Raw genomic sequence first — 17142 nt, 5'->3', positions numbered from 1 at the left:
CTAGTAAGACTCTTTTGTGTGGCCATTGTAATTAAAATCCAACTCATTCTGATGTAGGAGACCCCCACCAAGGAACTGGGTGACCACTCCTCAGGCTCACACAACCAGGCACCAGAGTTCAGCAGCCCAGTGCCCACTGCAAGCTACCTGAACCGGTTCACAAACTCTGAAAGCTCCACCGACGAAGAAGGTAATGCCAAAACCCTCTAAATGTATGCAGCTGCTGAAAATTGTCTTTGCCATTACATGCCCTCACTCATGTATTAAATCCCTGCAGGTGGGGGTTTTGAGTGGGATGATGACTTCTCCCCCGCACCTGCCTTCCTGCCCAAGATGGATAAAGACCCTGTATCAAAGACCATGTCCTCATCTGCAGCATCTCGCTTTTCCTCTCCGCCCCCTGCAGCAGGGCGCGTGCTGGAGCCCAGCTGGACCAGCTCCTCAAACTACTCCCGTTTCTCCATTTCACCGGCCAGCATCGCTAACTTTTCCCTTACACATCTAACCGACTCTGACATCGAACAAGGAGGCAAGTTGAGCATGCAGTCACACCAAACCTACATGTTTTTTTTTAACTCGGGCACATTTTGGGCTTATTTGCTTTCTTGCCAGTGGTTAGATGGTTAGAAGATCGATACCACTCATCGCTGTACGGTAAATATGAAGCTATGGCCAGCAGAAGGTTATCTTAGCATAAGCTGAGATCTCAGACAACACTCCAAGATGTTAATGCACCTGGTAAAGAAATAGTCCGACCAACAACCCCTTGTAGAACCGCAACATGTTGTTTTTACGCTTCTTCATTGATCTTTTCTCTCAGCAAGAAAGCAAATAAGCATATTTCCCAAAATGTCAAACTATTCCTTTAAAAATCGTTTATTGCAGTCTTAATACATGGTGCAAATGTATTAAGATAGTATTTAAGTAATTTATAGAAATGTACATGGCATTGTCACTATCCTAGTTACTGACTACTGTTAGCAGATGTTTACATGTACTGTGCTCATTGGGCCTTATAATAATATGAAATAGTTATGTTTGGATAAAATTCAGCGACCAGTTGAACACATGTTTAAACTTCCTCTTTTGTTCACCCCAGGAAGCAGCGAAGATGGAGAAAAGGACTAGTGTTATATATTATCATCACACTATTGAAAAATGAACCTATACTCGCACTTTTTGGGAACGGAGAACGGCTGAATAAGGACAAATGACGCGGTTTGTGGGGCAAACCGTGGATGCTTCTCTCAGGCAGAGCTGCTCTTCACCTACGTGGCTATGGCCGTGAAAAACAACCACTTTCAGCAAATAAGACAGACGAGGCCCAGCTCCAGTCTGAGCCATATCACCTCTCCAGCTACATCAGTGTGCGTGCTTTCAGTTCAGTGCAATTCCACTTGGGGGGGGGGAGTTTCTAAATGTTTGCTTTAAAGACTCATCAAGCGTATTCCAGGTGTTTGGCTGCTTCTTTTTCTTGTGTGTCAGAGTGCACTCATTTTCCAGGACTTTTGCATCACCAAAAAAATAAATGAATAAATAATTCAGACTTTTATGCTCTGAATTCAACACACTGGGCTGGCAAACATATCACTACAGCCAAATAAGTATAAGCTCTTATATTTCAGCAGATTGAAGATCCAAGCTTTTTCTCTAACTTTGTTAATTTAGCTCCTTCATGTTGTGCGATGTTTTCAGTGGTTGCCTCTGTTGGAAGAATGATTCGTTTTTTTCATAATCTCTCGTTGGGTGTTAGTCAGAATCTCCTAATTGGAGAAAAACTGTGTGGTATCTTTCTGTAGCAGCATTTCAATAAGAAGGGTTGAAATTTACTTTAACTAAAATCCCTCATCTACAGAGGTGACACAGTGTGTTCCCTTTATTTAAGTTTCAAAGGAACATTTACAGTAAGTAGTTTCATATTTTTGAGACATCTCAGTAGGAATGGTTGGTGGTATTAGACAAGGAGTGTCATATTAATCCTTACAGAGGTGATCCAGTTGTGAGGAAAAACTTAAAGACGAGTTATTCCATTTGTAATGCTTCATTTTATGCTCTGAAATGTGCAGGAAGTTGCTCGGATGGTTTTGACTACATGTCTAGGGGTCTTGTCGCAGTGCCTGTGATGCTGTAAAGACAGCTGCACTCCCATTTTCTATCACTACAAAGTTTTAAATCGCACGTTTAGTGAGATTGTGTAAAAAGTGGGACATTTTATTTTTTAAATGTCAGAATGAATACATGTTAATGAGCTGTTTGTAAACAAATGTGCAATGAATTTCATTAATTAGTTGAAATTTGAGTTCATAGGACGACCCGGCGAACACGGCCGTGTTTCTTCAGCAATGCGCAGGGACTTAAAGCTTCACAAAAACTCACTACTAGAACAAAAAAAAAAAAAACACCGCTGCTTTTTATCAGTGTCATGAACAGAGTTGTCTGCCTTTTAAAAAAAAAAAAAAAAAAAAACGAAAGGAAAAAAAATGTGTCAAACCTAATTAATCAGTTCAGATATAATTTTCCTCAGTACCCCTCATCCAGTTGCATCTCTTGAGCATTTCATCATGGCATCTTATCATTTGGTGGCCATACATCGTCTCTGTGGCTGTACAGGTTTGGCTGGGGATGTGTGCGTAACATGATCAGTTACTGTATAGAAGCATAACGCAAACTGTTACGCATCAAGATATACTTTCCCTCCAAGGATTTCATGTACAGATATAAAAACACAGTTCTTTGAAACTGTAGGTTGTACCGTTACTGTATGGTTATTTAAACCTTTTTTTTTTTTTTAAGATTTTTTTCCCCCACAGATGACCTGATGAACAGCTGTACTTCACCTGTAGTAGATGTCCATCTCCCCTGGCCCCTTACAGAAGGCACTGTATCCTAGATAATGTTAACCTCTGTTAAAAAAACCAGCAGCCCGTGCTTCAGTTAAACTTGAATGTTTATTTAAGGAAATCTTGTTTTATTTGACTACAGTATACATTTGCCTAATCTTGCACATTTGAGAAATGTAACTTAATGTTGATCTGTACTGATGTATGTAAATGTACATTTTTTTTTTTTTGTCTGTAAATGGGAAATTATGTAATGGAGTTATAGGTATGAGGTTTCATTTTGTAACTTAAAGCGGAGTTGATCAGAGGAACATATCACAGTTATTGGCTAAACGGTTAAATTAAGACAAAGGCAGATGTGAATTCATTCTGTCCTTTAAACTTGTAGATTTTAAAAAAAAATATTTTTACTTCGTATTTATCATGCTTAGTGTAATTGAATGAAATGTTTATAATTACACTGTTTAATATGAAAATAAATGCAAATGACCTTCTGATTAAGGTCTGTATCTTATGTCACATTTTTCTGTGTGGTTGCTGGAAGGTAATCACTCTGGGGGGGGGGGGAGCCAGAGCTAGTGAGGGAGGGGACGTAGACTCCAGCCCTCAGGATGGATAGAACACAATAAATTGGTGTTGGCAGCAATCTTCAGAATAGTAAAATTCACAACAAAAAGAATACCCCAGTTAACACAGTGAGTACAAAGTCTTGTTTCATGCACAGACACACAGCGCCAGGTCATTTGTGCACTGGCACAAACCTTGACTAAGCACATACGGTAGTCATTATCACAATCGGCTGTTTACTAGCCCTTTTTCACGGCAGACATGTCCATAGTAGGAAAAACACAGGTGTATTCCACTTAGGAGAGGCCCTGGTATTGTGCATGCTGACTCACTGAAATAGCTTACTGGGACACTTGATGGAATTGAGCCATCGTTAACATTTTCAGCTGTGCTTTTCCTACTATGACAAGTCAAAACGTCTGCTGTGAAAAACATCCATAGGTACAGTACCTGTATATGTCTTCAAACGTGTAACTATTGTGTTAAGTACTCTAAATGCAATTTACTTGGCTCTTAGCTTTCTAGTGCTCAGGTGTAACAAATGGTTGTATATTTTCCACATATGTGTCCCAAAGGTCAGGGATAGGTCTTTTTTTATGGCGTTTAGTAGCTGAACCGTCCCTGGTTTGATTCTGGCAGGAGACCTCTGTTGCATGCTCTTACCTCTGTTTTCATCCTGAAACTTTCAACCTTGGAGTCCATTTATCAAAATAAAAATTCAGGGGAATTACTATGTGCTTCTAGCTCACACACTGCAATCAACTTGTTTTCCAGACCGACTGAAATGATGCTAGAACATAAAGCAATGTTTTTAGACTTTTATTTCACATTTCAATGCCCTTGTAAGATTAATGTTGAGTCATGGTGACATCCAGACCTACTGTGGCATTTCAACAGTCACGGTCCTGTCATGGTCATAGCAGTTATGTGGATCGATGTAACGCTGACAGGAAGAACTTCCCTTGTTGCAGGAGGATAGAGAGGTCTGGTAATGCAGACTGAATTTTCAATATCTTTCTCTGCAGTCGCTTGCAATTAAAGGGCATTATATTTTACTCAAGTATCTCAAATTTCTTTTGAAAAAGCCTTCTATATTAGGAAGGCTTGTCGGAGCAATATGGGCGAAAAACACTCCATTGCAAACATAATAGACCAAAACATATGGAGAAACCAAATTCAACAAATGCATAATACCGCTACGTAAATAAATAATTGAAATCGCATGCAAATGTATGACAGGCAAAAACAAAAGACGATTCTAGAAACCAAACCAATTTAGGCTACAGTGGGATTGTGTGTTTGAAGACAAGTTAGTTTAGTACCTAAGCCTTAGCCCTTTATCAAAGTCCCACCCTTCTAGCTTTTCACAGGATATTGTATGTAAGAATTAAAGCTATTGCTAGATCCCAAAACACCCAATAGGCAAAGCCTAGTAAGAGCCAAGACATGCACTTTTTTACCCACAAGACGTCAAGATCCATTAAAATGCTCTTGTGCTCCCTTTTCGGTTTTGTCATCGCTGCATACTGCCATGATTTCTGCCTGGTGAAACAAGCCAGGGAGTAACATTCATCCATCAAGTGTCAAACCCAACCTTTGACACTTGAGGTTACCTTTAAAACTCAGTGGTATGATTGTGCATTCCCTTTACATGAAGGGGTAAGGGCCTGTGGGAATGGTCAGAGGAGACAAATGAGGATCCAGGCACAAACAGGGAGGAGGAGAAGGTGGGATGGTGCTACACACCCACAGCGTTCCCGTTCACTTGCGGCCGCGGGGGGAGCGGGCTGCGTGGGGGTCCGATAGGAGCAGGATGGGGGGCGCGAGGAGCCTCTACTGAGTTTCCCCTCACACTGATGTACTCCCATCCTCCCTGGAAGTCAAATACACATAAATGGAAGAAGAAGAAGAAGAAGAAAGAAAAAAAAAAAGAAAAGACTTACTTGCACATTACTTCACTTGTGCACTAGAGGGCACTAACAACGCCACAATATTCTGGAAACATGTTTTAAACCCTGTTCAATAATTCTAATAAATTAGAGAAAATAATGAAAAAATGAAATAACCTGCTGCGTGATTTCTGCTGTTTGGTTGTTCGATGCTGGCACAATTAATGCTAACCAGAAATTCTATCTTGCTCAACATTGTTTCTCAGATTCAAAGGAACACAAATAAATACAGTAGAATGTGTAGCTGTAATATTGGAGTTAGCTACTCTGTGAGCCTCTGCGATCTAAGGTTAGTCAGAATTGTTTTATTGGCGCTATTTCATACCTGCACCAAACGTGTATTAGTCCACCGCTGAAATAGTCTCAAACAAATGCACTATTTACTCCTGTTTGAGTAAGGTATGACTACAGTGTCCAGCTGTTTTAGGAAGTTACAGAGCTTTAATAATAAATAGGCTACCACAGACAGAATAGGGAAGTCAGAAAGTATTAGGAGACAGACGCTGGTTTTGGTCTTTTCATCGGATTTGTTGATAATGAGAAACACTTATCTTTTAAGCTTTATTTCAATTCATTGGGTGCTAACGTTAAAGTAAAAAATATTAAGGTCAAATGTATGTTATGTAAAGTATGTTTCTTTTCATTTTCCTTTCCTCTTATTATTGAAATATGAATCAGAGGCGGTATACCTAATGATCATGGACTCACCCCTACACCATAGTCCCAGGACTGGCCCTTGGGCTGCATGGGTCCCACCCCCAGCCTGTGGCAGACAGCTCCAGAAATCTCAGCAGGGAAGCCTGGAACTCCATCTGCTATGGCCCACACCTGGAGAGCACAGCAACAGCACTGAGACAAACATTAGCCATTTGTGGTTTATTATCAGATATAGTTTACAGTCAGATCCCACCATAATTCCTGCCACATGCTAACAATTTGTGGGAAAATCAAGTGTCCTCCATCATCACTGTCCTGACGCCTTCTGATGGCTGATTTAGTGGCGTTGGTAAATGCAGTGTTCACAAAGTTGTTCATTTCTTTGCTTGACTTCCTGTCATACTGACCTGGTCCAGCGGTCCCACAGAAACCTTGGTGACGTTGTTAGAGATGAGCTCCCAGGCAGAGCCCTGAGGGTAGCTGGGGGTGAGGCCCTGTCTGTACCACAAGTTACCTATATGAAGAATAAAAAATAAAAAATAAATAAAAAAAGTGATTTTAAGAGTCTGGTTCTAATAAAGTAAAAATGTGGTGTTTACTGCTACTTACTGTTTTCATCCACAGAAAAGACAGAGGTCCTCCCAACAGACAGCTGTCTGAGAGTCTGCCTGGGGGGAGACGGGATGTGGTACCAGCATTCTCCTGTAGAGGGGCGAGAGCGCTGGAAGTTTACTGCCTGGTGCATGTACCCAAACAATAACAATACCTTCATGGGCTTTTAATGCTGCATACAGGATAGGACTGGTGTGTTGATGCAATACAGATTTCCATTGAAGCGTTTATGATTTGTGTCTTGCAGATGTGATACGTGATAACATGATCTGAGTTTCACATCTTCAGCTGACCTGCAGGGTTTAGTGGGGAAACAGACCCTCTGTAGAACACAGCTCCATCCTTGGCGATGGCCCACACCTGGTTGGCTCCGCCGATTGAGATTGACTTAAAGGGCTGGTCTGTGCCCACGTGTAGCCAGGAGCTGCCCTGTGAGATCCAACACAATGGCGTTAGAGGGAAGTGTTGTTTACAGCAACGTTTGCAGAGAAAAGATGGAACGCAAACTGACACTTCGAAGGAATCACAATGGAATTATTGTTATCATGACGTAAGAAACTAACATCTAGGAATCGTTACCGCTGCACTTACAGTACATCTCTCTTGGTTAAGATCTAAAAGTAACTGTAAATGTTTAATGTCAGAATTAGTTTTCCAGCATATTCCGCACCGCAGGGTTTTTGGGGCTGACTCCCAGACGACACAGGACATCTCCCTTGTCACTGAGGGCCCAAACGGGGACCTGCTCCATGCTGCTCTGGGCCAGGCAGGGCATCAGAGAGATGTCACTCAGGCGGATGGGTGGGACTTGCTGCCACGGACCTCTCAATGTGACCTTACACTTCCTGTACGTAGAATATATGATTATTTTAATGCTAAAGAAACGGAGTTACAAACCACAGAAATGTGAGCGAGTGTGTGTTTGATTACCGAGTCCATCTTCGGCGCCTAACAAAGTCTTTCATGGTTTTGTGGCCATGAAACGTCCTGTAGGAGAGAGATCAGTCAGACAAATGGCACACCTCTCTTTCTTACAATGATGATTTTTCTTTTGAACATTCTAAAAAAAATTTAAAAAAATAGTAACATACACAGGGAAGTCTGCCGCGTACTGCCAGCCTTCTTTGTCTGTCCCGCCAGGAACATTGTAGTCCACGGCCCACTCTGACACCTGAAACACAGTTCGTTGGTGAGGAATTAGCTGGTGATGAAACAAGAAATGAAATGTGTTTGCAGGAGGGATTTTGGATCGCACCTACCCAGGACCACTCAGGGGAGGGCGGGTGTGTGTTTCCTTTGGTGCACTCCTTTAGTCCGCTCTCATCGCTCCACATCGGACGGTCTGTAGGAAGTCCTCTGGAGCCAAAAAATACAAAAAGGTTTATGTTTTTAGGAGTAGTCAAAGACAGTCCTGTCAAAAGCCTTTTAATGATCAAGATAAACCGCAAAGACTTTATTGAACACTGTAAAAAAAAAAAAAAAAAAATGTTCCTACTTGTCTGTATAGCCTGTCATAGGGTTCCATCTTTGATTCTCATATACATGAACACTCCTGACATCAGTCTGCTGGTGCATCTGAACTGCATCTCCTGCAGTAAACACAAACATGGACAAAAATGTATTGCTAGCAAATAAATACCTACACGGGTGTGTATGTGCATACATGTCTCTACATCTGCAACAGATGCTAAAGCAATTGCACACAAAACTACAAGCTGTTAGCAAGAAGAGTGAGTCTCTCTTATGTGTTATGTTAATAATTAATTATAAATGGGACATAAATGTAACATTAGAAGTAAACAGCTCTGGAGCTAATGATTACTTTTATGAGAGATTATTGTACCAATTATATTTCCCATGTTAACTTGGTGAATAACTAAGCAATGATTAAAATCGTCACAGATCAATTTTATGTTGATCGACTAATTGATTAATAATTTCAACAATAGGAATAAATACATGACAAACAGCAAAAAGGAGTCGGACCCATCAATAGTTTGTACATATGAGTATCAAGGAGACGAGCCTCGTGGTGTAGATTTCAATTTGTGGTGAAATATATGGGCAAGTTTACCCGGGGTGGGCTGTTGCCCATAGTGCCCACTGTAGACCCAGGCGGTGCCGTCCCACCCGAAGCCCCACACCAGCCCCAGACTGTTAGACTCTACACAGCGCAGGTGACCCGGGACCTGCCGCCAGAACCTGCAGCACCATACAGCGGAAGCACCCAGCGTTAGCCACACTATTGTTAGCACACAGAGACAAAGTGCTGCCACACACAGTATGAAAGAGATTTGGCACATTAGCAGCACGTATATAACACCCACTCTCACCATGCAGAGCAGTATGTAAGTGACACATTAACTGACATGTAGCAGAATTAAATCAGTGTAGGCACAACAAAGCTGATGGGAAACCAGGTCTACCAGAAAGAGAGGATGAAAACAAAAGAAGCAGGCAGTCTACTATTTGGTATCAGTCTCACATGAGGTCACAGGCCAGTGTGTTTGCGGGGGCCTCCAGGGAGAAGGACGGCTCATGGACCATGATGTCTCCCTTTGAGGTTGTTGACCACAGGGCCTGTCTGGACGGGGGACCTGTGAGCCCTCGACACTTACAGCAACAGTCAGACAACAGGCACAACTAAACGCAGACCCAGAAACAACAGGGAATGTGATCAGCAATGAGCTTTATCTAGTAAATGTAAATACTAGTAAAGTAACAAAAATGAGAAATTCTACCTAACATGCAACGTTTTAATCTACATTTTCACTTTAGTGTTTGCTGCATGCTCAGTGTGCTTAAAAAAAAGTATGTATTTTCTGTGCAACTGTTACCCAGTCATTCATGTCCTTTTCAGTTTGTGCTGCCAGTACCAGAGGCCACCTCTGTTTGGTCCTTTGGGTGGTGTACACAGCAAAAGCATAGTGGCAGTCCCTGAGCACCGGAACCAGCGCCGTCACTTCATTTATAAACACATGAAGGTACTGTGACAAAGAGACAAGAAAATTAGTATGACAGCTCTCAGTAGACAGTTGAGAATTTAACCGACCATAGCAAAACCAACCTTTTTCTCATCATACTGTGTGTAGTAGACAAAGAAAATGCTGTCCTTCCTGCCGTCAGACTTGGTGGACTGCTCGAGGGCAACAGCCACATCCACCCAGCGCTGAGGCTTCCAGTCTCTCCACCAGCGCAACGCACCTTTACGCACCCACACCGACTAGCAAGGGAAACGGGAGGATGTGACCACATATAGACAGAAAAAATGTGACAAGAGAGGAGATATGATCAGTCCGAGGCAGAAAGGAGGAGTTAAAGAGGAGTGTCAAACACAAGCAGTCTTACGTTGCTTCTCTCCAGCGGTTTCTTGCTGATCTCCTCTCTGTGTTCCTGCTGCTGCTGCTGCTGCTCGCTCCAGGCTACAGATTGGACTGGAGTCAGTGACAGGGAGCTGGTGAGAGGACCTGACAGAAAGACATACAAGTCAGACGTTTAGACAGACACACAGACAACCATAGAGATGACACGTACAGTATATCTCTATACATGTAAAAGCCCAAACACACCACACAGACACACAGTGTGCAACATTCAAACAAAGCTATATAAGAGATATAATATACATTGTTTGTGATTTAGTTGAAGTTGCCATGGTGTGTTTACATTATTTTCTATATTTATATTTACTCACTACATGCAATGTTCATAAGCAATCATCATCTCACCTGCAGATCTTTGTTTTTATTTATTTAAGGTATGTTTTTTGGAAGGTTGCTAATTTAATTGTTCATTTAGTAAATACATCAATCTTAAAATCACTGCATAGCGGTTGTCCATATACCTGTGGGACTAAGCCAGTTGATCTGTGAGCTCGCATCCACATCGCAGCCTCCACCAGAGATCCAGGTCCACACCGGCCCGTCCTCTTCTCCAGCACCGTGAGAGGTCTCTAGAGTCCCCAGGGCATAGGTGGCAGCAGCACTGCCATCGCCCAACAAAGGCCCCGCTGCCTGTGCACATCGAGCTGCTTCTGCTCCCTCCAGATCCACATTCATCCAGGGGACATCGTGTCCTGCGGTCTCAGGGGTCGGGAGTATCGGGGCTGGGGACGGCTCCTCGACTTCTTCCTGCTGTACCTCTGCGATGGACAGTTGGGGAGTGGACGTTTTGTCACGGTCTGACACCAGGCTGTTAATGAAGCTGTCACTTGCAGGGATGAATGGTTTGGGGGCATCCTGTTGGGAGGCTGAGGGAGCGTCCTCTGTTTTCAGGGGAGGTGTGGGCGTGTGTGCTTCCCCTAATGGGACTACAGAGGGGGCTGCTGCCTCCACGACTGGGCTGTCTTTAGTGCTGTTTTGTGAGTCAGTAGGACCTAACTCTGAGTCAGAGTCCGTGCAGCTCAGAACCGAGCCTTGTGAGGCCTCAGTCAGCTGGCCACCAAACTCACACTTCTTCCTATTAAACAACACATATGGAGAGAGCAGGAAAAAAAATAAGGGATATAATCAGGTCTGTTTCATTACAGGATCCAACTCGATTATTTATACAGACCTGGATGAGATAACCTTGTTACTATTGCCCCATTGGGCAGAAACAGGAATCCAGCCATTCCCACTTGGTTCAGACAGCGTCACACCCATTCTGAAATACAGGCCGCGGTCCTCACCTACCGCCCACACCTGACAGAAGAAGAGAGAAGAAAACAATGTAGAACAACAAAGGTGAACTCAGTAATCACAAGAAAGGAAATTCAGCAACTACATAAAAACTAATGGGATAAACATGACAGAATCCTGTCAAATAAAATATAATAAACCTTTTATTCACTCTTTAAAAGGTGTATCAGTGGCACTAGTAGAACACAGGCAATTGTTACTTTATAAGGCCATATACTGTAACACCGCCGCCTGCCGCCTCACACAAGCCATATCCGTAATTGCAGACCTGAAATATGAAATATGGGATACGATGATGACAGCTTGGCCAACTTCTAATTAGGGAGTTTCCCACATGTCAGGCCAGTAGGAGCTTGATGGTGTTTTAAGCCCCCAACGTCTCCTTCTCAAGGCACCTAACCCTAACCTTAACCCTAACCCTAACCATAACCTAATCCTAGTGACTTCCAGGCAGCGCTGCCTGGAAGGAGACGTTGGGGATATATAAGGCTAGGCCTGAGGTGCTACTGCTGGGACATTGGCTGGAACGGCTGGCTGTACTCGTGTTACAGGGCAACTGCAGGGCAGGACTAGAGGCCATAGGTAGAAGGGCTGGGGAGGGGGAACAGAGGTGAGAGACAGAAGGGGAGGAGGTGTGAGATGTGGGTTTGCAGTGCTAGCAAAGTCCTCAGCAGTGAGATAAAGAGCGAAAGCCTTTCTGTCCTGACCCTGGCCCTGATCTGGCTTGTCCTGAAACCAGATCCAATGTTGAGGGTAAAGTGAATCGCTCAGAGGGGAAGCAGCTAGAGTTCAGTAGAAACACGCTACAGTAGGGTTTAAAGGAAACAAAAAGGCTGGAATGCGAAACTATATTGTTAATAATAATTAAGTGTAACTGACACAAAATCTAGTATGTCGTTTTTGGTGTGTAATACATTTAAATGTTATGGTGTCATACATTGTTTCTTCTTAAAATACCCGTCTACATCGTTGAACCTACAATTTTGTTATATAAACACATTTACATTATGCAGAAAATCAATACACTGTGATAAGGCCTAGGCTCTCATCAAAAAGGTGTGATGATTAAATTATCAACAGAAATCTTTTTAACCTGGTCATTGAGTCCTACATCCACCACCATCATCTCCCCTCCGATGCTGATCCAGCCGGAGCCACAGGGGTTGTGGGAGTTCACGCCACGCCTGAACCACACCTTGAAACGCACACGCATTAACACACAGATATGTTACCATCACAATGAATCCAGCCAGTTTTACGCATGCAAGGAGTAATGATTCACCTTATAGTCTTTAGTGACCACCCAGACCACGCTAACTCCAACAGCCACATGAAGCGCTTCAATCTCCTTTCCTGGTGATTCCACCTCGACCCACGATGTGCCTGATAGAAGAAAATGCTGCATGTTTACCGAAACAGCACGAAGGTAAACATGGTTTATGGTAGTTTATGTTATGTTTTGTAAAATATTCTGCCCTACAAAGCCAGTTTGAATTACACCTTTTGTTCAAATGACATTAAACTTAAACCATCATATTTGACTTTTGAAAAATGTCAAAAAGTATTGCCGCAGATCATCTTTGTAAGGCAGTATAGGTCTGGCTCATTTTCTTTGGTCCCTGCATCATGACAACACTACTGGTGGTCCATCTTGTGAGACTTGCACCTAGATTACAGTAAATTCCCACCTTTTCTTAAAAGCTTTGCATCCTCTGTCCGAGGTACTTTTTATTTTTTTTTTTTAGGTACAGTATATATTAAATAGGTACCTCATGTACAATGATGCTGTAACAAATAAAACTGATCTTGGTGTTGATATTGACAATTTAGACTCTTATCCAGATCAATTGTGTCTTACGGTCACAAAAATCACAAACTATTTAGAAGAAGGGATACAGATTAGATATAGTTATTACACAAGAAGTATTGTTGAAAAAAAGAAAAAGGGGCAAAAATGAGCAATAATGGAAAATAATTGTGGTGGGTATATGTAAATGTGAACTACAGTGAACGCTGACCAGTCGGGCTGTCCAGGGTGAGGCCAGTACGGACCAGCAGGTTCCCATCCCAAAGTAAAGCCCACAGCAGATCTCCGGGGCCCGCCGATAACTGAGCCACCTCCTTGGGCACTTCTACTTCCTCCCAGCGGGAGCCCTCTGGGACACGAGGGTGGATGCCCTCCCTGAACCACACCTGCAGCGTAAAGATAAAGTCAAAAAATTGGATTGGGTAGGATATTGTATAGCATGCTGCTTGGCTTAAAATTATATAACCACAATACAAGATATTATGTATATATAAAATAAATACTAGTGTCAGCACAGTACATTTTATAGATCATTAACAGAGCATCAAACTATATTATACAATGTATAATTTTTATTTGTATACAAGATTTAATTGGTTTAAAGGAATTGTTTATGTTTGGCAATGTAAATGATATGAAGTCATGCTGCCCTCTTGTGGTAAAAAAAAATTAACACCAGGGCATTTTCAGTGCTGCATCAACAGGAACTTTGATGATTATTGCTTGTTTAATAAACCCTGTCTCTGCAAATTCTCAAAACCACAGTGAGTGGAGCATGGAATGCTTCACTTTAAGTTGAAAGAAAACTGTTGGTCCAGTGGACTGACCTCTCCTTGTTGGGACACGCCCCAGAGGTATGGATACCTCCCAGACTGGTCACTCATCTCCCAACCACCACAGCTTATGTCACAGAGCGGCAGCGGGGGCTTCCTGGGATTGTCCAGAGGGATCTGCAGAAAGACAGTGGCTTTACTCTAATCTTCAGTCAGACCTGTACTCAACCTTTCTACAGAGATATATATATATTATATATTATATATATATATAGTATAAATACAGAGTGTCCAAACCTTTGCCCAGGTGCCTTGTGCTGTGTATCTCCTGTAACGGATCCACCGCCTGCGACGAACACAAGAGTTCCATTTCTTGTCCGGGGAGAAGTTGGCCGGGAAATCGACTGCATACTCCCAGCCCTGAAGAGAGACAAAAACAGAGCCAGAGACAGAGTATGATTAGACATTTAATATTTCAAATTTCACAAAATTAGAAATACAGCAAGCAAGAAAGAAGCATAGAAATACATTAAAAAGGACTGTGTGTGTTTGATTACTTTGCACAATGAAATCAAGACAACAGTAACACAATAAAATAAAAAAAATATATAAAATAAAGATTGTGCAAGTGAGATTAAGAAAACCCCTAGGAGCTTGTAGAAGGAATCTCACTTAAGGAAGAGAAGTAAAAAATATATAATGATCAATTACAGGTACAAGAGTCCTAAACAAACAACAACAAATTGAACACAAGTAAGCACTGAATTTATAAAAACAAACATTGGGTTGGCTACATAAACAACAAAAGGCATAAAATAAAATTACAAGAATATAGATTAAATGAGATCAGGACTTTTGTGTGTATGTGTGAGTAGTTATGAGAGTGTTCATGTGTTATTTCTTACCCCAGTCTGGCTGGGTTCTCCTCCACAGTTCTGATCCACATACCAGTCTCCCTCCCAATCCCAGCTGCGGGAGGGCAGCTCAAAGCTGTGGAGCGGTTGAGGATTCATCCCGGTCACATCGCTCCATGGCCAGCGGTCGGTCGGCAGCAGTGTGTCAGTGAAGCTGTCCACTGGGTTCCACCTCTGAAAACACACACACAGAGCAACAGCACTTTAGCATTTAGGACACACTGTGTCTACACTGTAAGTGTATCAACATACAGCTTGGGCCAACCTGGTTTTCATAGGTCTCCTCCCGGTAGCGGATGGAGGTCTCACTGGGCATCATGTTGAGGTAGACATGGTGGTCGCAGCCGATGCCCCAGCAGCGATCCTTCCCCGCAGTGACACGCTTCAGCTCTAGCAGCATGTCGTCTGCACGCTCCCACCGCTGGCCAGCTGTGGAAAGGCCATACACCCTGCCATACACATCCACGGCCCACAGCAGCGTGATGGGCATGATGGCCGCTGAACAGAGACAGCAAGAGACCACTCATCTTTCCAAGCTGCCTGGTATTTATTTTATGACTCTGTGCACTTTGATTATTATTTATTATTATTATTATTATTATTGATATCCTGAAGACATTTGACCATAAGCAAAGGCAACATTCACATTTAGATTCATCCTTGAATAGTGACTATTTATTATTGAGTTATTTTCTTTACTCTGGTAGTCTGCATCTCACCATAATAAGAAAGAGGATTAGAGCAGTAAGAGGAATACATCAGGAGTTGGAATCACCAATTTTTAACATATTGCGGTATTCTGCAATATATTACAATTTATTACCTTTTTTCAAACTTCAGATTGTGTCCCCAAAGGAAAACTTTGTCAACATTTGTTTTATCTATAAAGTTTTCATTTCAAAAGAAACATTTCTCTGTTTGTTCGTCTCACTTCTATGAGTCTATCTAGTGGACTATTAAACCAATTGATTTTATTATTCTAGTACCAAAAAGTTAAATTCTCTTTGTGCAATGTATATAATAAAAGATGGATACTTGGCATATGTGTATTGATGCAGTATTGCCATGGAAAACATTGCGATACTATGTTTCCCCCACCCCTAGAAAACGTGATGAGTGATGTGTCATATCACCAGAATTCCATAGTTATTTTCAGAATAGGTAAATAGTCATTTATATAGTGCTTTTATCCAAAGCACTTTACAATTTTCACACACACACACACACACACACACACACACACACACACACACACACACACACACACACACACAGTGGATCAGTTGACAACCTGCTCTACCTGAGCCACAGCCACTGAAATCTTTATTTTTTTACTTACTTATCTTAAAATGTTCCCTAAGCTTCTTTTTTTTTTTGTGACCACTAAAACGTGGCAGAGGGCTTTTAATTTGTAATGTCTGACCGGAAGTCTTATGCTTATTCTGGCTGCCTAACATGACACTATCTTTATCGACTGACACTAATCCGCTTCAGTCTCGACTACCACTATAATCAATCAGCAATTTCCTGGAATAAACTTAATGTACATTATAGCATGCAGTGGAGCTTCACGCACACGCGTACACACAAACACCGTGGGCTCATACAGCAGGGTAACGTTACCTGAATGTTGGTATCTGATCCGCGGTTGTCAAGGGAGAATCAACACACGCGACATGACATCAGGTGCAACAGCCGATACCTGCCATCTCCGAGGCCCATGCTAGTACAGACACAGAAATACATGTTTAATAACAACAGAGGGAGTTTGAGCATGCAATGCAGCTTAACAACACAGATAATTGATATGGACTCTTATGCCGCAAAGTCGGCTATAAGCTGTTTACATCAGGGAACAGGCAGCAGTCAGCTACCCTCCTCATTTCCTCAGTCTCGAGACTTTCAAACACATATATATTACTTACATATAGGGCTCTGTCATGAGCAACACCTTTGGAGAAGAAAAGTAAAGTCATTCATTGCACATACCGGCTTTGGTATTTAATTCCCATTCTGGACCAGAGGAATGCTCCGTCCAACTCCCGAGCCCACAACAGGAAATGGAGGAAGCGTTGCTCTGATTGGTTGAAACTCTTCAGGAGTGTGGTATCCCTTGCTCCTATTGGTGGAACACGAGGAGCTCCTGTTATTTTTTTTTCCCGACGGCTGCTGATTGACGCGCATATTTCAATAATTTATTCAGCGCCGAATGAATTATTGAAGCCAAGGTTGGTTTTACTTGTTTGGCTACAGTTTGGAATATTTTATCACAACATGAATGGAAAATGCCAGGGTGACTGGTGCTCAGGAACTTGCCAACTTTCCTAAATAACACTAATGTTTG

The 17142-nt window shown here is 42.3% G+C and overlaps 2 protein-coding genes across 4 annotated transcripts in view; one reads left to right on the top strand and one right to left on the bottom strand.

Annotated features, from left to right (window-relative positions):
- Positions 1-3337, top strand: part of lmtk2 (lemur tyrosine kinase 2) — a 32230-nt gene extending 28893 nt beyond the window's left edge. Inside the window, exons 12-14 of one of the 2 annotated variants that reach the window (XM_078270181.1) lie at positions 58-190; positions 278-529; positions 1100-3337. In XM_078270181.1, the coding sequence (XP_078126307.1) occupies positions 58-190; positions 278-529; positions 1100-1128 (414 nt within the window). In that variant the 3' untranslated portion in view covers positions 1129-3337. Of the gene's footprint in view, positions 1-57; positions 191-277; positions 534-1099 lie in introns of both variants that reach the window. The other variant, XM_078270182.1, reaches the window with a different exon arrangement.
- Positions 3338-4211: 874 nt separating this feature from the next.
- tecpr1b (tectonin beta-propeller repeat containing 1b) lies at positions 4212-16853 on the bottom strand. Of its 2 annotated transcripts, none has more exons than XM_078270183.1 (26): positions 16788-16853; positions 16422-16521; positions 15064-15296; positions 14790-14972; positions 14182-14304; positions 13939-14061; positions 13323-13497; positions 12587-12687; positions 12398-12499; positions 11180-11307; positions 10470-11083; positions 9974-10092; positions 9693-9848; positions 9463-9612; positions 9111-9268; positions 8700-8827; positions 8121-8214; positions 7885-7981; positions 7717-7796; positions 7556-7612; positions 7296-7470; positions 6919-7054; positions 6623-6715; positions 6421-6527; positions 6065-6184; positions 4212-5280 (listed from the first exon to the last, which is right to left on the bottom strand). In XM_078270183.1, the coding sequence occupies exons 3-26, from the start codon at positions 15286-15288 to the stop codon at positions 5146-5148; spliced, it is 3579 nt and encodes a 1192-aa protein (XP_078126309.1). In that variant the 5' UTR covers positions 15289-15296; positions 16422-16521; positions 16788-16853; the 3' UTR covers positions 4212-5145. The 2 variants fall into 2 exon arrangements, with proteins under 2 accessions (XP_078126309.1, XP_078126310.1); XM_078270184.1 differs by having other exon boundaries at positions 16724-16810.
- Positions 16854-17142: the final 289 nt, after the last annotated feature.

This window comes from Sander vitreus, chromosome 15, assembly GCF_031162955.1.
Source record: "Sander vitreus isolate 19-12246 chromosome 15, sanVit1, whole genome shotgun sequence".
NCBI lineage: Eukaryota > Metazoa > Chordata > Actinopteri > Perciformes > Percidae > Sander > Sander vitreus.
Note: the sequence above shows the minus strand (reverse complement) of the source record. Positions and strands in the feature narration are given on the sequence as shown.